We start from the raw sequence: 26,256 nt of genomic DNA on the forward strand, positions 1-26,256 counted from the left end.
TTCACTTTTTATCATATTCAAGTTCTAAGGTTTTTTACCAAAATGTCTCTTCAGTTTTATATTAGAAATAATTAAGATGATAGGATTAATATAATATAAATATTTTTTAGAAAACCTTACCCTAATATTTATTTGGTTAAATTTATACTAAGTACTTATTTTGAAAAATATTGAAGCAAGATAAATGCTTAATTTCAGCCCTTCTAGAGAAATCAATTTATATATACATCTTCCTTAGATCGGCCCCATTTAGTATTTAATGGCAACATCTCTATGAAGCTTCTTAGAAGAAAAGACCCTTTTACTAGTATTAAGAGGAAATTAACTTTTACAAAATGGTTCAAACTTTGATCCTTTCATAGGTAGTAATGAGATTTCTCTTTTCTTTTTATGACTAGGAGCTGTGAAGGAAGAAATATTCGATATAGGACATGCAGTAACGTGGTGAGTCTGAGGCTCTTTGATTGCAATCATGTACTTTTTTACTCACTGAATAATGTTAAGTTTTATCGCCAAGCACTGTGGTGCAGACCTATAATCCCAGCAGCTCAGGAGGCTGAGGCAGTAGGATCGCAAGTTCAAAGCCAGCCTCAGCAATTTAGTGAGCCCTACTTAACTTTAGTGAGACCCCATCTCCAAAATGAAAAAGGCTGGGATGTGGCTCGGTGGTTAAGCACCTCTGAGTTTAATCTCCAGTACCAAAAAATAAAAAGAAAAAGAAGTTTTATGTATCCTGAGCAGAAAATCAATCAATTAATATTTCACTAAGAATTATTTATCTCATACTATACAGATTACTCAGTCATGTTTAGTGTTTCTCCATATAAACTTAATCATTTGACCAGATTGAAACCAACTAGACTGTTTCAAAACAAGGACTCTGCATTTCCTCTCTGCTTTCTGCCTTTTCACAAAAGGTCTCATGAGAAACCCGTAAGAGCAATGATAAAAGGGAAACATCACGAAATAAATATTAGTTAATCAAATTCAGATTTGACAAACTCATTCATTTGTTCAACAAATATTATTCAATGCCAACTATGTGTGAGGCAATGCACTAGCACAAGGATAAGTAACATGTGGTCATTGTCTTAAAACATCTGCAACATAGTAAGGGGTGTAGAGCAAAAATAGATGTGCACATGACCACAATCCAGGGAAAATACATGAAAAATGCTGGGAGGGAGGAATAAGGTTGATACAAACTTGATCTTGAATCAACTTCATTCTGAAGAGAATTCTAAAGGTTCTTACATGGGAAGATGACCTGAGGTAGGTAGGGCTTGCAGGGTTATGATTGGCCATCTTGGATGTGAGAGCAAAATAGGCCAAAGGGAAGGGACAGACACACCAGTCCCTTGGAGGCAGGAATGTGTAAGGTGTGTTCTGTACACTAATTTCAGCAGATTGTGCACAGCACAATACAAGAAAAGAACTGAAAGATATCTTAAGGTTACATCATGAAAAGATTTGAATGTCAGACTTCCAAGTTTGTATTAGCTCAGCAAATAGAGTCACTAGGGGTTTGGGAGGGAGAGTATGATGCCAAGTTTCAGTTTCCAAAGGTTAATTCTGTAGTGACACAAGGGTTGCACTAGAACAGAGAGTAGAAGGGGAACAAGAAGTAACAAGGGCTTCACCCAGGAGGAAATGAGTTCAAGAGGGATCAAAATGAAGATCACGTTGCACAACTTGAGGAACATTTGCAGTTAGAGTGATGGGGTGAAGTGGGAATAAAGGAAACAGGCATGTACCCATCTGGGGCTCTGGTACTCCCTAATCCCTTTGCTCAAGAAGCTCTTTCCTCCATATTTTCACGTTGGCCTTTTTGGTATTCCAGTCCCAGCTCAATGTCTTCCTCTCAGACTGTCATCCTCGACCTCTTTGTCTAATGTTGTCCTGCTGCCCAACCCCATTCTTCAGAATAGACATTCACTTGTTACTTTCTTTACAGCACTTCTCTCTACCAAAATTTGATGATTTTTCTGCCTGCCTCCCCACTCTAGAACATAAACTCTACAAGGGCAAGAGCCTCATTCATCTTGTTTGCTTCTTTATGCTCAGGGCCTGGAGCTGTTGACTAACATTTATTAAGCACACAGTGGATATTTGCTGAATGTAAAATAAGGATTCAGGCTTCTAGAAGGGTGGTGAATGCCATATCAGAAATCATAGAGTTGGGAGAAGTTTTTGGAGAGAAAAAATAATAAACTTGATTTAGGGACACTACTGAGTTTGAATTGTAGGCTTGAGTTGTAAACAGTAAATTTAAGTAGGCACTAGGGATTTTGATCAGGGAAAGAGGACAGGGCTGAAGCCATAAAAAACACAAAATTAGAAGCATAAAGTTTGAAAATTTGGAAGCAGCTTGTTAGGCAGAGAGTATGGAATGACGAGAGACAGGAACATTGGGCGTTTCTCGAATATCTGCATTCAGATAGAAGAAGAATGTGGAGTGAGTTAAGCCACAAAATACATCTTAAGAGAGGTAGAAAACCAAGTTGAGGGTTCCTAAAAGATATACTGAGTAGGAAAAATAGGGCCTTGAGGTTGAAGACTGAAACAAAAAGACAAATGGGTCAGCAACTTCTATACTGTATTAGAAACCAAAGCAAGATCAAAGGGAGTAAGGAGGGGCGTTAATGAGGAATGGGGTGGACCACTCTAAGCTATTTGTCTTGATGCCAGTGTCAGGAGGAGACCTCTGTGCTGCGTCATAAAATGGCAAAGGGCAGAGTATGGCTGAGACATAAAAATTGGGTCAAACTCATCCATTTTGCCAGGACCCACCACTGCAATCACTTACCTACTCCCATTATCAGCATTAATCCATTCTTGAAAGCAGAGCCAGAACCTCTCACCTCTCAGAGGTCCCACCTTCGTACTGTGACAATGGCAATTAAATTTCAGCATGATTTTTGGAGAGGACATTCAGCTGATAGCACTATTTATATAAAGTGGTTAACAGGGATACTTTCACTTACAGAATCACAGAAGGGTCACTGACTTGAGTTTTTTTGTTTGCTTATTTAAAATATGAGGCCCCTGTGATGTGAGTTAATATAGAGAGAGGACCTGATGATGTGAGAGGAAAGGACCCCCTCAACACCTTGCCACAGGTCCCAGAGGAGGCAGTAGGTGGTAAGAGGAATAATCTTGATAAAGGTAAAGGTTACAGAAACAAACTGAACATCAGAAGTGAGCACAAACATCTGGAATGATTGCTGAGGAACCTGGGTAGAGGCTAGGAAAAACAAAACGGAAGAACTATTGGGCAGCACAGTGTCTGGGCTGAGGTTAGGATGACTGACATCACAAATAGCATGGATGGCAGGGTTTTAAGACTTGGCAGAAATACTAAGAACACTGAAATACGAATACATAAAATGCACATTGGAAGTGACCAAATGCCAGAATACAGATGAGACAAGAAAGACTAAAATTAACAAAAAAGTCCTATATGTATTTTTGAATGCCTAACTTGGGAGAGTACAGGGGACCAGAAGGTACAGTCATTGGGAGTAAGTGCAATTGTTCAGCGGAACATTTTGCCTAGTTCATTTCTCTATTTCTGTTTAGGATTCTTGATACCAGATAATACAACTTGTGTCACGGTATTCTCCACCCTCCCTCCCAAACACATCTCATTGTACTGTTGACTCATTTAAAAATGAAATTGAGAGGCCCGTCCCCTCCCCCAGTGTCTGCAGGTAGGAGGGGGACTGTGAACACCAGCAGAGCGGGCCCAAAGCCTGCTGAGGGGCGGAACCGGCCCCTCCCCCAGTGCCTGCAATCGAGGGGAACCTGCAAGCCACGGGCGGGCGGGTCAGGACCAGCAACCAGCCAAGTGACAGCAGCTACACTCGCCGGCGGGGAACGCAGACCAGACCCACAAGGACAGGTCCGGCAGACGGCAGAGGGCTAGGCCCGTCCCCTCCCCCAGTGTCTGCAGGTAGGAGGGGGACTGTGAACACCAGCAGAGCGGGCCCAAAGCCTGCTGAGGGGCCGAACCGACCCCTCCCCCAGTGCCTGCAAGCGAAGCGAACCTGCAAGCCACGGGCGGGCGGGTCAGGACCAGCAACCAGCCAAGTGACAGCAGCTACACGCGCCGGTGGGGAACACAGACCGGACCCACAAGGACAGGTCCAGCGGACGGCTGAGGGCTAGGCCCGTCCCCTCCCCCAGTGTCTGCAGGTAGGCGGGGGACTGTGAACACCAGCAGATGGGGCCCAAAGCCTGCTGAGGGGCGGAACCGGCCCCTCCCCCAGTGCCTGCAAGCTAGGCCAACCTGCAACCCATCGGGAGGTTAGGCCCAGCAACCTATGGAGTGACACAGGTGCCCCTGGCGCCTGCTGGGTAGGCGGACCTTTGACCGACCAGCAGAGCAGACCTAGGGCCTGCCAGCATGGTAGACGGATCACACTAATTGGAGGAGGATCACAGCCACTACCTGCCCTGCACGGGTGATTTTTCAACTATACAAGAGCAATATAAATAAATAGAGGGGGAAAATATCAAAGACACAACAATTTCACCAAGCAGAAAGAAACGCCAGCAGTATGAAACGACAAGGAAAGAAAGGACCACAGGCAATGCAGGTCAACTCAACTTTAGAAGAGGTAATAGCTGCAACAGATGGAATGTCAGATAGAGAGCTCAGGACATACATGCTTCAGATGATCTGGAGTCTCAAGGAAGACATGAGACAGCAAAATCAGACAATGAAAGATCACATTGACAAACAAATCCAGGAAGTAAAAGATCAATTTCACAGGGAGATAGAGGTAATAAAAAACAAACAAATACAAATACTAGAAATGCAGGAAACAATAAACCAACTTAAAAACTCAATTGAGAATACTACCAGCAGAGTGGATCACTTAGAAGATAGAACATCAGACAATGAAGACAGAGTATTTCAACTTGAAAAGAACATAGATAGCTCAGCAAGTCTACTAAGAAACCATGAGCAGAACATTCAAGAGCTATGGGATAATATCAAAAGACCAAACTTAAGAGTCATTGGGATACAGGAAGGCACAGAGCTCCAAACCAAAGGATTAAGCAATCTATTCAGTGAAATTATACAAGAAAACTTCCCAGACTTGAAGAATGAGACAGAATCCCAAATCCTAGAAGCCTACAGGACGCCGAATGTGCAAAATCATAAGAGATCCACACCTAGACACATTATAATGAAGATGTCCAACATACAGAATAAGGAGAGAATTTTAAAAGCTACAAGGGAAAGGAAGCAGATTACATTTAGGGGTAAACCAATCAGAATAACAGCTGATCTCTCAACACAGACTCTAAAAGCTAGAAGATCCTGGAATAACATATTTCAAACGCTTAAAGAAAATGGATTCCAACCAAGAATCTTGTATCCGGCGAAATTAAGCTTCAGGTTAGAAGATGAAATTAAAACCTTCCACGATAAACAAAAGTTAAAAGAATTCGCAGCTAGAAAACCATCTCTTCAAAAAATCCTTGGCAAAACATTACAGGAAGAGGAAATGGAAAATAACATTGAAAACCAACAATGGGAGGTAGGACAATAAAGGGGGAAAAGTAGTCAAAGAGGATAACAAATCAGGTTTAGTAACATCAATAAACAAACATGGATAGAAGAACAAACCATATCTCAATAATAACCCTAAATGTTAATGGCTTAAACTCACCAATTAAGAGACACAGGCTAGTAGAATGGATCAAAAAACAAGACCCAACAATATGCTGTCTACAGGAGACGCATTTGATAGGAAAAGATATACATAGACTGAAGGTGAAAGGTTGGGAAAAATCATATCACTCATATGGACCGCGGAAACAAGCAGGAGTGTCCATACTCATATCTAATAAAATAGATTTCAAGCCAAAGCTAATCAAAAGGGACAAAGAAGGACACTTCATACTGCTCAAGGGAACCATACACCAACAAGACATAACAATCATAAATATATATGCCCCAAATAATGGTGCAGCTGTGTTCATCAAGCAAACTCTTCTCAAGTTCAAGAGTCTAATAGACCACCATACAATAATCATGGGAGACTTCAACACACCTCTCTCACCACTGGACAGATCTTCCAAACAAAAGTTAAATAAGGAAACTATAGAACTCAATAACACAATTAACAACCTAGACTTAATTGACATATATAGACTATACCACCCAACATCAAGTAGCTACACTTTTTTCTCAGCAGCACATGGAACCTTCTCAAAAATAGACCATATACTATGTCACAGGGCAACTCTTAGACAATACAAAGAGGTAGAGATAATACCATGCATCTTGTCTGATCATAATGGAATGAAACTGAAAATCAATGATAAAAGAAGAAAGGAAAAATCAAACATCACCTGGAGAATGAACAATAGGTTGCTGAGTGATCAATGGGTTTTAGAAGACATCAAGGAGGAAATTAAAAAATTCCTAGAGTTAAATGAAAACACAGACACAACATATCGGAATCTATGGGACACATTGAAAGCAGTTCTAAGAGGAAAATTCATTGCTTGGAGTTCATTCCTCAAAAAAAGAAAAAACCAACAAATAAATGATCTCATACTTCATCTCAAAATCCTAGAAAAAGAAGAGCAAAACAACAGCAAAAGAAGTAGAAGGCAAGAAATAATTAAAATCAGAGCTGAAATTAATGAAATTGAAACAAAAGAAACAATTGAAAAAATTGACAAAACTAAAAGCTGGTTCTTTGAAAAAATAAATAAAATTGACAGACCCTTAGCCATGCTAACGAAGAGAAGAAGAGAGAGAACCCAAATTACTAGCATACGGGATGAAAAAGGCAATATCACAACAGACACTTCAGAAATACAGAAGATAATCAGAAATTACTTTGAATCCTTATACTCCAATAAAATAGAAGATAGTGAAGGCATAGATAAATTCCTTGAGTCTTATGATCTGCCCAGATTGAGCCAGGAGGATATAGACAACCTAAACAGACCAATAACAATAGAGGAAATAGAAGAAACCATCAAAAGACTACCAACTAAGAAAAGCCCAGGACTGGATGGGTATACAGCAGAGTTTTACAAAACCTTTAAAGAGGAACTAACGCCAATACTTTTCAAGCTATTTCAGGAAATAGAAAAAGAGGGAGAACTTCCAAATTCATTCTACGAGGCCAACATCACCCTGATTCCGAAACCAGACAAAGACACTTCAAAGAAAGAAAACTACAGACCAATATCTCTTATGAACCTTGATGCAAAAATCCTCAATAAAATTCTGGCGAATCGGATTCAAATACATATCAAAAAAATTATACACCATGATCAAGTAGGATTCATCCCTGGTATGCAAGTTGGTTCAATATACGGAAATCAATAAATGTTATCCACCACATCAATAGAATTAAAAATAAGAACCATATGATCATCTCGATAGATGCAGAAAAAGCTTTCGACAAAGTACAGCATCCCTTTATGTTCAAAACTCTAGAAAAATTAGGGATAACTGGATCATACCTCAACATTGTAAAAGCAATCTATGATAAGCCACAGGCCAGCATCATTCTGAATGGAGAAAAATTGAAGGCATTCCCTCTAAGATCTGGTACAAGACAGGGATGCCCTCTCTCACCACTTCTGTTCAACATAGTCCTCGAAACATTGGCCAGAGCAATTAGGCAGACGAAAGAAATTAAAGGCATAAAAATAGGAAAAGAAGAACTTAAATTATCACTATTTGCAGATGATATGATTCTATACCTAGCAGACCCAAAAGGGTCTACAAAGAAGCTATTAGAGCTAATAAATGAATTCAGCAAAGTGGCAGGATATAAGATCAACACGCATAAATCAAAGGCATTCCTGTATATCAGCGACAAATCCTCTGAAACGGAAATGAGGACAACTACTCCATTCACAATATCCCCCCAAAAAATAAAATACTTGGGAATCAACCTAACAAAAGAGGTGAAAGATTTATACAATGAAAATTACAGAACCCTAAAGAAAGACATAGAAGAAGACCTTAGAAGATGGAAAAATATACCCTGCTCATGGATAGGCAGAACTAACATCATCAAAATGGCGATATTACCAAAAGTCCTATATAAGTTCAATGCAATGCCAATCAAAATCCCAACAGCATATCTTGTAGAAATCGATAAAAGAATCATGAAATTCATATGGAATAATAAAAGACCCAGAATAGCAAAAACAATACTAAGCAGGAAGTGTGAATCAGGCGGTATAGTGATACCAGACTTCAAACTATACTACAGAGCAATAGTAACAAAAACAGCATGGTACTGGTACCAAAACAGGCGGGTGGACCAATGGTACAGAATAGAGGACACAGTAACCAATCCACAAAACTACAACTATCTTATTTTTGATAAAGGGGCTAAAAGCATGCAATGGAGGAAAGATAGCATCTTCAACAAATGGTGCTGGGAAAACTGGAAATCCATTTGCACCAAAATGAATCTGAATCCCTATCTCTCGCCGTGCACAAAAGTTAACTCAAAATGGATCAAGGAGCTTGATATTAAATCAGAGACATGGCATCTGATAGAAGAAAAAGTTGGTTATGATCTACACGCTGTGGGATCGGGCTCCAAATTCCTCAATAGGACACCCATAGCGCTAGAGTTAACAAATAGAATCAACAAATGGGACTTACTCAAACTAAAAAGTTTTTTCTCAGCAAAAGAAACAATAAGAGAGATAAACAGGGAGCCTACATCCTGGGAACAAATCTTTACTCCACACACTTCAGATAGAGCCCTAATAACCAGAATATACAAAGAACTCAAAAAATTAGACAATAAGATAACAAATAACCCAATCAATAAATGGGCCAAGGACCTGAACAGACACTTCTCAGAGGAGGACATACAATCAATCAACAAGTACATGAAAAAATGCTCACCATCGCTAGCAGTCAGAGAAATGCAAATCAAAACTACCCTAAGATACCATCTCACTCCAGTAAGACTGGCAGCCATTAGGAAGTCAAACAACAATAAGTGCTGGAGAGGATGCGGGGAAAAGGGCACTCTTGTTCATTGCTGGTGGGACTGCAAATTGGTGCAGCCAATTTGGAAAGCAGTATGGAGATTTCTTGGAAAGCTGGGAATGGAACCACCATTTGACCCAGCTATTCCCCTTCTCGGTCTATTCCCTAAAGCCCTAACAAGAGCATGCTACAGGGACACTGCTACATTGATGTTCATAGCAGCTCAATTCACGATAGCAAGACTGTGGAACCAGCCTAGATGCCCTTCAATAGATGAATGGATAAAAAAAATGTGGCATTTATATACTATGGAGTATTACTCTGCATTAAAAAATGACAAAATCATAGAATTTGGAGGGAAATGGATGGCATTAGAGCAGATTATGCTAAGTGAAGCTAGTCAATCTTTAAAAAACAAATACCAAATGACTCCTTTGATATAAGGGGAGTAAACAAGGACAGGGTAGGGACGAAGAGCTTGAGAAGAAGATTTACATTAAACAGGGATGAGAGGTGGGAGGTAAAGGGAGTGAGAAGGGAAATTGCATGGAAATGGAAGGCGATCCTCAGGGTTATACAAAATGTCATATAAGAGGAAAGGAGGGGCAAGACAAGATAATACAAATGGAAGAAATGATTTACAGTAGAAGGGGTAGAGAGAGAAAAGGGGAGGGGAGGGGAGGGGAAGGGAGGGGGGATAGTAGAGAATAGGACAGACAGCAGAATACATCAGACACTAGAAAGGCAATATGTCAATCAATGGAAAGGTAACTGATGTGATACAGCAATCTGTATACGGGGTAAAAGCGGGAGTTCATAATCCACGTGAATCAACCGTGTAATATGATGTATTAAGAACTATGTAATGTTATGAACGACCAATAAAAAAAAAGAATGAAAGGTTGATATTGAAACTCAAGGGTATGTTAAAATAAAAGAGCATGTTGAAATCTGAAAAAAAAAAAAACAGCATACTACAATGATGCAGCCACATCCATGTTTAAAGCAGCTCAACTCACAATCGTCAATCTATGGAAACAATGTAGGTGTCCTTCAATGGATGCATGGATAAAGAAAATGTGGTATATATACAGAATGGACTATTACTCAGCCATAAAGAAGAATGAAATTATGGCACGTGCCAGTAAATGGACGGGACTGGAAAATATCATATTAAGTGAAATAAGCCAGGCCCCCCAAACCAAAAGCTGAATGTTCTCTCTGATTTGTGAATGCTAATCCAAAACAAAGGAAGTCCGGGAGGGGAATAATAGAAATCTATTGGACTAGACAAAGGGAAATGAAGAGAAGGGAGGGAAGAAGGGAATAGGAAAGACAGTAGAAGTAATCAGACATAACTTTCCTAGCCTTGTATTTGTATACATGACCAGGGTAACGCTACATCATGTACCACCACAAGAGTGAGAACCTGATTAGAATAAGTTATACTTTATATATGTATATTCTGCTAACATACATTCTACTGTCATGTATAAGTAAAAATAAAAAATAAAAATATTAAGAAAAAATATTCTGACAATATCCAACTTTAAAAAAAAATAAAAAAATAAAAATAAAAATGAAATTGATATATTTAAAAAAAATTTAAAATTGATGTTGACAAAGTCCATCTTAGAAATGCTATGAAAATAAATATTCTTTAGCTCATTGGATTTCTTTACTAGCCTTTTCATAATGATATCTTAAATATCAATGTTTTAAAAAGACACCATGCTATCCATGATATTGCAGAGACTGCTGAACTTCCAGTCCTTATCTTTGCAGCTTTTAGATGAAAGATCTGAACCATCCTATATTAAATGAATACCTAAGGCATCATGAGCAGAACTCTGCTGCCCCAACCTCAGAACTCTTCAGAAACTGCCCAGAACTTCCTCGCTGTTGTTTATGAGCATTTTCAAGCACAGATCCAGACTAAGACTCTGACCTAATATTACTTATGACCTCCAGCATTACCCAAGCCAAACCCTTACAGCTTGTAGAATCAACCCAACACATTTTATATATGTATGAATCTAGAGTTTTCACTTAGTTTGGAGACTTTCCCCCCCTGGTTTTTTTGGCCCTGACAGAAGCAATGGTGCCAAAAAAATAAACAAAAAAATCTCCTAAGAAAGGATCTTTTCATAATCGCATTCCAATTTTTCAAACCAAGAAGTTCCAAATAGTTCAGTTAAATATTCCCCCTTAAATGCTTGATTCGGAAAAACTTGAAAGTCTTCTAGCTAAGCTCCCAGGGTCACTCTCCAAACCCTGGATAGCTTCCTGGGACACTTCTGAACCACTTTTCCTCCAAAGATTCAAAATCTTATTTTTTTTTTTTTGTAGAGCTGCTTTTATAGTACATTTCTTTAGGTTCTTATTCCCCAAGACAATGTGAAGAAGAGAAAACATCTAATTTTTCTTTTCTATTTTTTTTGTTTGTTTTTGTTTCAGCCCACAGACCTTTTAAGCATTTGCTGCCAGTCTCTCTGCAGATAGAGTGTATCAATAAAAGAAAGTCAGAGTTCCCATAATATTTGCATAGTTCTTATAGTCTTGGTTCTTCTGGATCAAGTAGGCTATTTTCATTCCTAAAGACATAGTTTATCAAATCATTTTCATTTTACAGTTCCCCATTCTTTTCTAAGTAAGCAGCAAGGTCTTCTGTCTTTGGAAAGGAAGACCATTTTGGAAGGAAGGACACTAGTGGGAAAAACAACAGATGCAACTAGCAAACCAATCAAGCTGGTCATTTAGGTCTCAAATTTCATACAACAGAGCAATTCCAGGAGGCCCTCAAAAAGGTTCCCATAGGTCACATATTCATGTTTACTCAAACTAAACCTCAAATCTGAGCCCTAGGAACTTAATGTAACTTCTAAATTGACTTCAAAAGTATCTAGAGAACTGTTTTTATTGCTTATATACTTTTTTCTTCACTGTGTTTAAGCTTTCATGTGAGTTGGCATTTAGGAGACACTGTGACCATAATTAGCAACATAATAGGCCAAGGGACTTATGATAGCTGTTGGTGTTCTTAGATTCTTTATTAAGATTGTATCAACTAGGCACAGTTGTGCACACCTGGAGTCCCATAGTGACTCTGGAGGCTAAGGCAGGAGGATCACAGACTCAAGACCAGCTTCAACAACTTAGAGAGGCCCTGTGCAATTTAATAAGACCCTGTCTCAAAAATTTAAAAAAAAAAAAGGCTGGGAATGTTTCTCAGTGGCAAGTTACCCTTGGGTTCAATCCCTAGTACAAATAAACAAATAAATAGGTAGGTAGATAGATAAATAGATAAATAAATACTGTTCTTAAAACGTAGTTATTGAGCAAGAGAATTGTTTTCTGTCTCAAATACTTTGGTAAATAAGACATTTCTGAAGCTTTTGTTCTAATGAAGGAAAGGAGATTGCAAACATGCAAACAAATTATTTACAGGAAAAAATATTGAGTGCTGATCAGAGCTATGCAGAATATTAAGGAATTGGTGGCTACTTCAGAATTGGATGTCACTTAGGCAGTGACATTTGATTGTAGGAGAGGAAACTAGCCATATGGATATCCATAGAAGAGCAATCTAGATAGAAGCACAGACTCTGAGGTCTCAAAGAGCTTGTGTTCTGTGTTCAAAGAAAGAAGAAAACCAATTTGTATTTGGGGTAAAAATGGGAGTTCATAACCCACTTGAGTCAAATGTATGAAAGATGATATGTCATGAGCTTTGTAATGTTTTGAACAACCAATAAAAAAAAAGAAAGAAGAAAACCAGTGAATCTAGAATCGACAGAGTAAAAGGTAGAGTATTGGAAGCTAAAAAAAAAAAAAAAAGTGAAAGTGGACAGGAGCTAAATCAGGCAGGAAGTTACAAAGTATTTAGATTATATTTTAAGTACAAAGTGGAGCTACAGGAACATTTTGAGCAGGGGAGAATAGAACTGGATTTATGATTTAAAGAGAGGTTTAGCTGCAACTCTGAAGGGTGAATGGGAAATGTAAATGCCACTGAGAAGAAAGACTAAGGCATTAGTGCAGGTGAGCTAAAGGCGGCTTGGACTAGAGTGGCACTGGTGGCAGATTTGGGATATATTTTAGAGATGGATTGTCTTTTCCTAGGCCACTTTGCCTCATCCACAACTTGATACAATTGACTTTGATGGTCTCCAACAACACTACTATTGAACATCTTATGTGCAGCATCACAGGAAACAGAGGCAACCCCTACTAAGGCCACAGAGAACAGAAGGATCCTGGCAAGTTTGTAACTGTCTTTGGGCCTCAGTTTACACCCAAATAGTGGGAGGGTTGTAGTGAATAACCTCAATGTTCCCTTCCAGCTCTAAAATCATAAATTTTTTGAAAAGCCTCTGTGGGTTATACTGGATTTTGGTTATGAATACATCAGTTAAGATATCCATATTAGTGAGTGACCATCTAAAATCTGGAGTAGAGTGAGGAAAGCCAGTGTGGACAGCAGCAGCCGCAAAGTTCTCATCTTTGCTGCACACCTTGACCATCCATTTCGACCAGTAATTCTTGTCTTGGAGACGGAAAATTCATGGCGTTCACAGAGTTTGTTCACATGGTTATTAACGGTAGACATAAGGTCAACTCCCATTTGGCTCATATGTCCATTTTTCTCATAGGGCCTTTGGACAACATGAAGTCAGGCTATATTTGCTGGTCTCTGTCAGGGTTCAAATAGTAACATGTGGAAGGAATGGTAACTCCGATACAGGTCTCTCTCGGTCATAACCTGAATAAAAGGGTGGCACAACATCCAGAACAATGACATAGCCCAGTGGTCTACACAGATGCTGTGTTAGATAACAACAATTGTGGTTTTCAGTAACTTAGCCTGCATACTGGGCCCTTTCTAGATCCAAGAGGTACTCCAAAATGGGAAGGAGGTTACCTTTCTCATAATCTAGTTTTTGTTCTAGTGGCTGAGAATGAGCCTGGATGTTACTTTGCAGGTCTATTTGGTTGCTCGTTCATTTATTTATTCTCTTATTTAATCGTTTGTTTACTGACATTAATTGAGTTCCCAGCTCTCCTTCTGCAGTAGAGATGTTAGGAGTTGCTGCTGTCCATATAATGGCAGGCTCCCTGTTGTGAGGAAACCAGAGTCTAGTAGTGCACCTACTTTCATGATTTTGCCAGAACCAGTCACAGCCACAGGCCAAAAGGACAACCTGCCAGATTCTATGTTAGAGAATTCAGAGCAGAGGAAACCATTCAGCAGTCAGCCTTCTGAACTTTCTTCAGAGACCTCAGGAATAGCCAGGCCAGAAGAAAGAAAGGCTGCTGTGTGACCGGAAATGACATCACTACCCCACAAACAAGGAGCTCCCACCAAGCCCTGAGATGAAAACAAAGCTTTTGGCCACCACTCAACCTGCAAAGATTTCAACATCGAAAGCCAAAACACAGCCCACTTCTCTCACAAAGCAGCCAGCAGCTCCCACCACTTACAGTGGTTTGAATAAGAAAACCTATCAGCCTTTCTTCAGGCTTATTACCAGCTGCCCCACCTTGGGTGCCAGTATGCTGAGGGGCCCTTCCAGCCACGACTGTGGGGAGCCTGAGGTCATGGAGAAACCATTCCAGAGACGGTTTCAGAGAGCTGCATCTGCTTTACTGCACAGCAAAAATAGCTTTTATAGTGGGGATGTGCCAATTTATATATAACAGTCACGATAGGCCAGAGGTGATACTTAACATATCATCTTACAGAAGTCCAGATACCAAGAATTCAGAAACTGCCACACAGGCTGACCTTGCACCAACAGGGGAATAACTCCTTGTCAAAGGAGCAAGGAAATGATGCTTGCCAGTGTTCTGACAGCACTCTGTCCCAAAATATAGCGTTCTATGTTAGAACTTACCTGATGCACAATGAGCAAGATGAGCATTCCTCCAGGAGGGTCCAAGGTCAGGCAACATGGTAGAAAAGACAAATGCAAACAAATGAAGTATGATACACACTGACAACTCTGACGTAAGCTCAAGTGCTGGGAAGTCACAGCAAGACCATGTCTGTGCCCATTGTACACCCAGTGCCTAGCATTCAGAGTGTGACACTGCGCTTCTGAAACTGTGAGGCCATGATCCAGATAACACGGCAAACACACAAGGCTGCGTTGGGATACTTTAAATATTCAAAGAAAATGCAACAATGCTTGACATCTTGTGAATGCTGCATGAATTACTAGACCACGCTATTTTCTTTTTTATGATGTTTCATCTTAGCAAAGGTGAGTTTGATAAAAAGCAACAACTGTGAGCTAAGCAGTGTGGGATGGGAAACCAAGCATTGTCCAATCTGATTTTCGGCTTTGAAAAGTTATGTAGCTCCCAACAGTGCACACATCCCATTAGCAAGCAAGGCTGGCTATTTAATAGTGAGATTAGTTATTGTTTTTCTTCCAAGTTTATGTGTGTGGTTTTTTCAAAAGGATACTAAGTTGTTAGGGCTATACAATAAATACTTATTGTATAGACCTACTGACTTGTTTTTATCCTTTTTTTTTTTGCTTTTTAGATCCTTTTTTCCTTTTTTTATTGGTTCTTTTTAGCTATACGTGACAATAGTATTCATTTTGATATAATTATAAAAGCATGGAACATAATTAGTTCTAATTTAGTCCTCGTTATTATTTTCCCTTTCCTCTCCTCCTCTCTCTCCCTTTTCCCTTCCTTCTATTCTACTGATCTTTCTGCTGTTTACTTACAGTGTTTTTTTTTTAATTAGTGTCCGGTGGAGGTATTCATAATATACATAGGAATGTTAGGTCAGATTTATTTTACTGTCTTTTCCTATCCCATCCTTCCTCCCTTCCCTTCATTCCCCTTTTTCTACTCCACTGATCTTTCTTCTATTATTTTTTTAACCAACTCCCCCCCCCCCCCATTTTGGATTAGCTTCTGTTTATCAGAGAAAATACTCAACCTGTGACTCTGGGGGACTGGCTTATTTCACTTATCATGATAATCTCAAGTTCCATCCATTTATCAGCAAATGCCATAAAGTTGTTCTTCTTTATGGCCAAGTAATACTTCATTGTGTATATAGACCACATTTTCTTTATCCATTCATCTGTTGAAGGGCACATAGATTGACTCCATAGGCTTATTACCAACTCCTCCATAGGGAATCCTCACCTACTTAATAATGGAACTGGTAGTTTTTTTTTTGTTTTTGTTTTTGTTTTTGTTTTGCATAGAGCTTCCATTAATTAAAAAAAGAAAGAAACAGCAACAAAAAAAACACAACAACAAAAGATGAATAAGACATTAATGGTGCCATGATCAAAGTTTGGGAACTGAAGACTGATCTGATATGTCCCAGGCATTCAACACATAATAATGATTGAATGACAGCCTACATATGATGACATTTGAGCTGAGTCTTCAGAAATGAGATGGATTTTTTTCCCAGACTATGAGAGAAAGACTGTTTTGAGAAGGGGGAATGGAATTTACTTAACAATAAAGCAGGAAAATGTCTAGAGAGTGACAAAGGGAAATTGCCAGGCATGAGGTGGTAAGGAAATTCTGAGATGGCATCAAGCCTAGCTAGCATGTATGAAGGGCGAGGCATAAAGGAGCCCAGCTTGTTTGAGGTCCTGACATGTCTCCTTCTGAGGTGCACTACAAGGTCTATTCTGGGGAAAGAGGTAAGATATTTATCTGAACTGAAGAGTCTGAGCTCACCCTGAATGTTATTTTATACAGGCATTCCTAGCCCCTCCCTCAGGGTGATGGACTTTGTTTGGAAAAACAGAAGGCTGGGCTGGGGATGTGGCTCAAGCGGTAGCGCGCTCGCCTGGCATGCGTGCGGCCCGGCTTCGATCCTCAGCACCACATACCAACAAAGATGTTGTGTCCGCGGAGAACTAAAAAATAAATATTAAAAAATTCTCTCTCTCTCTCTCCTCTCATTCTCTCTTTAAAAAAAAAAAAGAAAAAGAAAAACAGAAGGCTGACAGAAAAGTTGGTACCTCTAACTACCCCTTCTATGCACTTCTTTTCTCCCACACCCAAAGAAGCCAATCTCAAGACAAAATACATAAAAGGCAATGAGGGATTTCTTAACCGCAAGTCGGAAGTCTCTTAAATAGGAAGAAATTCTGAGTAAAAGAACACTGGTTTCTTCCTAATAAATATTCAGAATCCTCTGCTTACTAGAAGGGGCTTCCAAGGGCACCCTACCATCCTGACTGGTCCCCCTTGCTGCTGACTCACTCTCTTAAGCTCTGGACCAAAGAAATATGCTTCTCACCAGATTCAGCCCGGCTTCACTCTTTATTTTCCTGTCCAGCTCAAAAAACAGGAATCTTCCTTATACTGTAATTTTAACCAAGAGATTGCTCTCATGTTAAAGTCACCTAGGACTTGTCTTCTGCTTTGTTTGTACTCTGATAGAATAAAATTAGGACCAAACTCTTTTATCCTTTAGATTCCATATGTATTTTTGCATCTGTGCAGTCTCTGAGAGGCCATCAAGATATATGGGTGGGAGAAGGGGTGGAGTGATTTAAAGGACATACTTACTTTTTTAATTGAAAGCAGAATGTGTAACAGAAAAATCATAGCATTTCCTGAGTGCAGGGGCTGCCACTTACTGGTTATATGCTTTGGACTAAGTTTATTAACTTCTTACCTATAAAAATACATTTCCTCTGTACAAAGAATATGAATACAGTACTTATGGTAGTTTAAAAGTTGGAAACAAATGGAAGTGTGCTAGTTAAAGAAATTGTGGTTTGTTGATACCATAGAATACTATACAACCATTTAAAAGAATGAGGTCTCTCTATTGAGTTTTCTGATTTATCTTGTTGAATGTAAAAAAGGAAAGTTGTGCAGTAATGTCTGTAATGATCTTGGCTTTAGAAATCTCTGTTCTGAAGTGTGTGACATGGTCTCAAGGTATTGAAGGACATATATCATGCTGGTCACAGTGATTACCTAATACAGAGCTGGAAGGGACTGAATGAATGAGAGGACTTTCATTTTTTTATTCTATATGCCATTATAGTGTTTTCAGTTTTTTACAGTGAGTACATATTCCTGTGTTAGTAGTATAATTTAAAAAATAAAATGTAAAAGAGAAAAATAGATTGGGATAAAGTATATTAAAAGTTACTTAGTGATTTTGTTTTGATACACTGAAAAAAATCCTATCTCAAAAGTTTTTATGAGGAGTACAAGAGAAAATTCTAGAAACATCTACTCAGCACTGTGTGGGATTTGGTGATGTTGGTGCTACTCTTCCTTATTACCTGTTATGGTTTGAATTGTGTCCTCCTGATTATGTGTGAAGTCGTAACCCCCTCAAAATGTGACTGGGTTTGGCTTCACAAAGGTAATTAAGCTAAAACAAGGTCTTTATTTTGGGTTCTAATACAACAAGGCTGATAGTGTCATCAGAAAAAGAGATCAGGATGCAGACCCCTGCGCTCGAAGGAGACCACGTGAAGGCATGTGGGGGTGAGGGAGCCATTCCCCAGGCAGGGAGAGGCCTCAGAAGAAACCAACCATGCCAACATCTTGATCTTGGACTTCTAGCTCAAGAATTGAATAAGTATATATTTCTGTTATTTAACAACACCCCTGCCCAGTCTATGGAACTGTGCAAAGGAAGCCCTAGCAAATTAAGATACTACCTTTCTTCAACTTCCTTCCCTCTTGTGACAAAATATTCTTTCTGGTGGACTAAATTGTTTTCAAAAAGTGGAAATTAGAGTGCTTTGAAATTCTGAAAATTAACCTTATTCCATGACATCGGGAGGGACTTATGAGAGCTTTGCCAAATGACAAGTTCCAGGTATTCTACAACAAGAGCATGGGACCTCATCCCTAGCTGACCTGCAGATTTCTAGTGCCCCTTCCTTTGGAGAAACTATAGAAAAAAAAAAGACTTTCTACACCAGGCCCAGTTCTTAGGCTGGTATTCTGTCTTTGACCTATACAAGTTGACTCTTCTTGGCCAGATAAATACTTGTTTGGAATTGCGGTAGAGTCTAAGAATCATATCCCAGGGAAACAATCAGTATTTACCATAAGAAGTCTAATTTAGAGCAAAGCTAGGACAAATGTAGAATGGAGACTAAACTAGCCACAGGATGGTGGTCCTTGAGTGTTTCTTCTTTTTGGTATTGGGAAGAATTTCTGTACTTAGAAGAAAAAAAAAAATCTTCTTTAGGAAAAAAAATTTTCAAAAACATGCTAATTTTGTGTATTTGACACACAGGTTGTATTATTATTATTACTATTATTATTACTATTTATGAAGAAGCTAGCTAACAAAAGAGAACAATTTTTTTCAGGAAAAAATACTGAATGACTTTTATTTCTATGAGGACGGAGGTCCTGCAAAACCTAGGGTAGCATCAATACTAAGTAAGCTTTGAGTATCTTGCAAATACATTAATCTCTGAATGCACACACACACACAGCATGCTATGTAGACAACTGGAGGCTGATGTGGTTCAAAACACATCATTTCTTTTTCACTCGTTAAACACTGAGCATTTAGAATAATGGTTGAAAATATTCACAGCAATTACTCTGGGAAAAAAACCTCATATTTTATGACTAACTGTTTTATCATTTGTGGCATAAAGAAATAAACATTTTTTAATGATTCACAGATTCCTCCATTTGGTGGACCTGGTGGCTATAGATCTCTCTGCAGTGCTTGGTCAGGCAGCTAGCCAAGTTTATTGGGTGCCTCCCCAACTCACCCCAGTAGGCCAGGCCTTCTGCTTTTCTTCTCCCCTCAGCTTTCTCCTGACTGCTGTCCACATTTCTTGCCTTCTTAATGCTTTTCCTGACATGTCTTTATTGAAATCTTCCTAATTTCCCCGACTTTTCCTTTCTCCTTAATGTGTTCTCAATTTCTTATCCTTTGCCTCAACCCTTCACTCTCCCAGGAGGGGTCTGGTATGAGCACAATTCAGTGGAAAGAACACAGGCTCGGGAGCTCTGTTACATACTAACCCTGTGGTTTGAGCAAGCTCTTTAACTTTTTGTAGCCTCAGTTTCCTCAATCATAAAGTGGAAATCATAGCAATGCTCATTTTAGACTACTCCTTTGCAGAAAGGGCAATAATGGAAATACATGACAGATACTCAATAATTGTGGGTTTTTTCATCCATGTTACCTTGACAAAGATAAGTAAGTAGCAGCTTTATAGAAACAGGGATAGGTGAAGCAATCAGCATATCCCATCAGCATCAACATTAGTTCATATATTAAACACATTCTTCCAGAAGATCTAAATTCCCATCCAAAAATAATTTCTTTCTTGTCTGTGACATTGTCATATGTAATATGTAGCTCCAAATTATTGGGAAAGATAAAAATAAAATATATTGACATGACTGGCTTCTGCTTGATGGCAGCCTTCTGATATATTTCCCTCTAAATTGATGATGGTTGGTTGGTTCTAATCCAGCCTCATCCCATAGAGACCTTCAGAGGGAGTATTGATGATAGTTGAAAATGGTCTTTGAATGACAGGAGCTGGCTTCCCTGGACAGAAGAGTCATCTTCCAGCTCTATCAGGTGATGCTGACTGACAAGAAATCAAAGAGCCTGACACAACAACTATGTTGTTTTCATGTGGATTCATGGCTAATGTCAAGCGTCTCCTTTCCCAAGGCTCTTTTCCTAAGGCTGTTAGTATGAACAGGAAGGCCTAAGTGGTCAGCCTAAAATGATATTGCGATCGTCCCTCGCCATATTGAGATGTTCTAAAGTGAACGTTGAGCTAGACCCTTAATTCATATATCTCTTCATGATACCCAATTGCCTTGATGTATTTTTGAAGAAAACAAGAAATCATTTATCAGTTAAACTTTCAACTATTGAATAGAATTGAAGGGCACGTCTGTCATTTTCTAGGGAGATGGGATAGTTAAATTGAGAAAAGCTGATATTGAGCCCCATCTCCCAGCTAGCTTCCTGACCTTGTGCACAGAGCCTCTCTACACCACAGTCCTCCTTACTGAAAGTGATAAAGACCAAGCATGTCCATCAAAAGGCTCCTGGCAAAGTTATAGACTCATAGGATATTAGAAAGAGAGAGGAATTAGTAGTGTACTTTGAGTGTTTGCCAGGTGCAGCCATATTGCCTAATGACTTTTCACCTCCTAACTCACTGAATTCTCATGACCTCCTTGAAAAACTAGTACAGCCCCAATTTTATAGATAAAGTAATTGGAAATTTTAAGAGAAAAATAACAGAACTAAAAAAAAAAAAAAAGAGGTGGTCCTGCCAAATTTGTAAATGTCAAAGGCCATAACACAAGAGGATATATAAGTGATCTACATTCCCATTCAGCAAATAGCAAAACTGAGACAGAAAAAGGTGAAGGCACAAGCATTTTATAGCATATGCTTTTAATGAAGAGATATTCAAATGAGTTTACTTTAGCAATTCTAATTCAAGAGTAGAAATATGTGAACGGCTAATAATTACCAATGTGCAAATTAAATACTGCAGAAAAAAGCAATACAAGAATCTCTGATAAAAATCAGCCGATTTTCTCCCCTTTGAGCCTGTGTGCCTGTCAAGGGGATATAAATTTATTTTAAGTCTCTACTCCTTAGAATCTACTTTCCCAAGTTCTGATTTCTGAATTTCGTAAGACTTATGCGGGCCTCTAGTGAACCAGAAAGATGCTTGAAGCAGGGGTTTGACAGTGATTTAGAAAGAAATTACTACTGCAGATCATCCCTTGGCAGAGCGCCCTATGGAATGAAACCAAACGAGCTGCCATACACAGGTTGCTAACAGGCAAATACCTGCCTCTGCTCAGCCTGGCTTCCATGAGCCTAGGGATGATAAGCAGCACCAATTCTTCTGATTACACCAAAATGTGTTGAAACTCAGAGGATAGAAACACTTGGAATTTTTCCTCAGAGAGGTCACTCACAGACCTCTCTGCTGACTACTCTGAGCCAGGGCCATTTAGTGAGTTAACTAGCTTTTGTACTGTACTGTGATTCTAGGAATCTTGTCCTTCGTGTGTTTTGCTTTGTGCTTAAGAATTCCCTTCCTTTTCAGAGGATTTGTGAAATTTCAAGAGGTTATCGTTGAGGTTTGGCTGTATTTTTCTTGAGGATCTTGCTATGAGCAGTAGCCATCATGGTTCTTGGAAAGTGCTGCGTTCAAATTTCCACTGGGTTTCCAGTGAAAGAGTGTCAGCACACAGGTTAAAGAAGCAATTTTTTTTTAATGTTTGATTCCTTTTCCTTTGAATTTTCACTGAGTAAATAAGCTTTATAACTCTTGAACATTCATATCCTACCATGTGTCAGACTCCTGCCTCCTTTCCCTAAGCAGTATAATTATTAAAACAAACAAACAAACAAAAAACAAACCTCCTTCCTTCCCCTGATAGAAGTTTTTTAATGATATATCAATCAGTGTATTTCATAAAGTATCAATTTACAGCTTTTTAATATTTCATTTTCTTTCTTTAAAATGGTGCTAGAAATTACTTTGAATTGTTATAGACAGTGAAAAAAATTAAATAAACCTCTGAATTCTCCTGTTTTCCTGGCAGCTGCCATGATGTCACACCTGGGTCACGAAGGCCAAGCATCCAGATTTCTAGCACTCCACCCCAGTTTCATCCAAAAAGCTCTGATTGTCCCTGCTTTCCTTATTGGCATCCTGTATAAGATTTCTGGAGTAGGGAGGAATGGTTCTGCAACAACTAAGAAATCTTCTAGTTTCTGCATGATTTTTTTCTAGGGAAGTAATCCTCTATCTTATATCTTTTTGTATGATTATAATAGACAGGAAAGTGTTTCTTACAATAAACTGGTGTGTGCTTTCATAATCCTGTTTGACTGAACTGAACTGAATTGAATTGAAGACTCTGTACAAGGCATTGCCCTGGGAATAAATGAAAATTTAAAGTTTATAATAGGATTTTCTACTCTCAAATGTTTTGAAATTGGAATAAGAAAGAGAAGATAAACAAAAATAGAGTTATAATCCAATGCAGAATAAGATAAGCCATAAAAGAAAAACAGAAGGGGAAAACTCAGAGGACTTTCAGCCTATTAATCCTGCCTTTTCTAAACAAGCAGCAATCTCAGATAAAATATAAAATGATAAAATCAATCGCCTAGCCAGGTTCCAAAGCAAGATAAAAATGTCCATGGACCAAAAATGGAGCATGAATGCAAGATGAACATTGCTGATATCACAACTTTGGGGCTCTAGGTTTGGAAACATGAAAAGATTGGAAATATGCAAAGAATATGAGCCAGGTAGAGAACTCAGTATCAGAAGTGTAGACAGACTCTCTGTTGAGAAGAAAAACTGAAGAATTAGGTGATGGTAGGGGGTGAGTAACCTGTTGCTTAGGGTCAGAGCATTATCTGCAATTGTGGGTCTAAAAAAGGCTGTTTGGTGGATGTAAATATCACACCATGAACCGAAACTCCACCAAGCCATACTTCAGTTCTGGGACCGCACTTGCTGTTTCTTCATTATGGATTAAAACCCCAAGTTCCAGAGTCATATCTGATTCTGGATTTGGGGCTGTGTGAACACATGGAGATAATCATAAAACCATTAGAACAGGTAAGGGCAGAAATGGAAGGGAAGACAACAACAACAAAAAAATCTTTCCACTAAAAGTGAGCATGGAAACAAAAATTCCAAAACACATGAAAGAAATATAATACCAAGAAAGTCAACAAAATTCATACTTACTCCAGAAAGAATTGTGTGAAACAGTTTGACAAAACTGATTTATTCATGAATTCTGATAATTGTGAATTTGTTTACACTCTGACATTTATTTGTAACCCCCAAATCACACTTGCAGCACATTTATGGTCATTCACGGACAAGGGAAGGGCACAGAAAAACCTGAGTAGCCAATGTACATGTTCCAGCTGGGTCAAAGAGGGTGATGCTCAACTCAGCCTTCTTGTTTCATACCTCATAATGTTAAAAAAAAAAAAAAAGAAGGTGTCCTTTTGTAATTTGTTTAGTGTTAGAATTTCCACATCTATTTTTTGTTCTTTTGGATACTTTCTGTTTAAAATGGTCCCCAAGCGTAGTGCTGATGTGTTGTCTAGAGTTTCTAAGCTATTATGAGCCTTACAGAGAAAAGAAAAAGAGTGTTAGATAATTTTCCTTCAGAAGTGAATTACAGTGCTATCAGACCTGAGTTCAATGTCAGTGAATCAGCACTCTCTTTTAAGTAAGGTGTCTTTAAATAGAAATACATATCAAGCAAGGTTATGAATTGATAAGTTACTAAAATGTTGTCAACATTTTAAGGAGTTAGAATTCTTCTAGGAGCAATGATTTAGGACTTACTGATTTATGTTCATGGCAACTGTAACGAATAAAGCCACCACAAATACTGAGAACTGACTGAGCAACAAATATGAAATATAAGGAATAAATTGAGGGAGGCAGAATATAAGCAATAAATAGATGGATAAAGAAAAGAAATTTTCTTTATCCTAGAAATTTTTCATGAAAAAATGTAGTAACTGAAATAAAAAAAATCTCCATAGATAAGATCAATTCCAGACCAGAAACAAGGAGAGAATTACAGAAAATTTGAAAAATTTTTATACAAAATTCTGGAATATATAATATGAAAGAGCCCTTAAAAGATAAAGAGAGTGAAGGAAAAGTTCCAACATACATCTAATAGAAATTTCCCAAGAAGATGGAGGGAATGGTATTTATAATATTCCAGGAAAAAAGGGAGATAAGATTCCTCAGACTAAAATCGCCTAATCTCATCACATGAGGAACAGGAAAAATAAAAATAGATTCCCGGAGCTATATTAAGACAGTCCAATGTTAAGAATAAGAGGGAAATTAAAAGATATCAGAGAAAAGACAGATAGTCACAAAAGAATGAAAATGAGGCTAAAGGTGAAGCTTCTCAGTTATAATGGTCTAAAGATAATGAGTTAATGTCTTCAAAGTACTGAGAGCATTACTGTCAGTGTAGAATTTTGTACTTTCCACTATCAAACACATCCTGGTATACAAAGATGAGAGTTTAGTACCCACAGGCCTTTGCTAAAGTAACTGTGCTACAGGATGCTTGAGGAAGGAAAAGGAGGACCATAGGAAAGGTAGATACAGAAGAAAATGGTGGTAAACTCAAAAGGTGAGTGAGAGTGTGTGTGCATGTGCATTGCTGCTCCTCACCAACACTTCTGATCCTCTTGTCCTACTGAATGTCTGGGGCACTGAACTTTTCCAGCCCCCTGAAGTTAGGTATGACCACATAAGCTACACTGGCCACAGAAATCTGAGTTGCAGTGATGTATGTTACTTTCAGAATGACCATCTCCCATGTCCTTGCCCTAGTGACCAAGAGGCCTATGTGTCCTAAAAGCTTGCTTTTCAAGGGACATGTGAGGTCTAGCAGCGGCCATATATCAGCTTGATTTCTGTGAGAAATAGAGAATCTCAGGTTCCATTCCAGGCCTGCAGAATTGGAATCCAGAGTTTAACAAGATCCCCGATGACTTGTATGTACATTCAAGTTTGAGAAGCAGTGTTCTATCAGATGGTACACCCTCTTCCTGCTGTACCACAAAGTTACCTTATAGGTGACAAGGAAAAATGAAATCTTTGCTGTGTTAAACCAAAGAGATTTGGGAGATTATCTGCATTTTCAGAAACACCTAACCTATCCTGATAGCTGTGGTCAGGGGTGGCAAGCAGATAGTCCTCCAAATATATCTATGCCCTAGTCTCTGGAATGTGGGGATGTATATTATGTTACATTGTAAAGAGGAGGCTGCTGATATAATTAACGTTATAGACTTAAGACAGGGAGAATGTTCCAAATCATCCACATGGGTTTAATCTAAGTACATGAAACCTTAAAAGTAGAGAACATCCCTTCAACTGGAGGCATAAAAATTGTGAGCAAAACAAATCAGAAATTCTAAGCACCAAGAAGGCATTTCCATGCACTATCTCTGGCTCTGAGATAGAGGGGACAAAGGAAAGAATCACAGAGAGGCTTCTGGGAGCTAATAATGGCCCCTCCCAAATGACCAGCAGTAAAAAAAAAAAAAAAAAAAAAAAAGGATATCTGTCCTATAACCCCAGAGAACTAATTTAGTCAACAAACTAAATGAATGTGGGAGAGGATTTATCTCCAGAACCAATGTAACTTGGCTTTCCAACACCTAGATGTGAGCCTTGGGAAACTCTAAGCAGACAACTATTGAGCTA

At 38.8% G+C, this 26,256-nt stretch overlaps 1 protein-coding gene across 1 annotated transcript in view; it reads left to right on the forward strand.

The window, feature by feature from the left end:
* Positions 1-26,256, forward strand: part of Adamtsl1 (ADAMTS like 1) — a 904,315-nt gene that overhangs the window by 587,925 nt on the left and 290,134 nt on the right. Inside the window, exon 4 of the mRNA XM_077797045.1 lies at positions 399-444. Coding sequence (XP_077653171.1) covers positions 399-444 — 46 coding nt within the window. The remainder of the gene's footprint in view (positions 1-398; positions 445-26,256) is intronic.

The sequence above is a fragment of the Urocitellus parryii genome, chromosome 4 (assembly GCF_045843805.1).
Source record: "Urocitellus parryii isolate mUroPar1 chromosome 4, mUroPar1.hap1, whole genome shotgun sequence".
Classification (NCBI taxonomy): domain Eukaryota; kingdom Metazoa; phylum Chordata; class Mammalia; order Rodentia; family Sciuridae; genus Urocitellus; species Urocitellus parryii.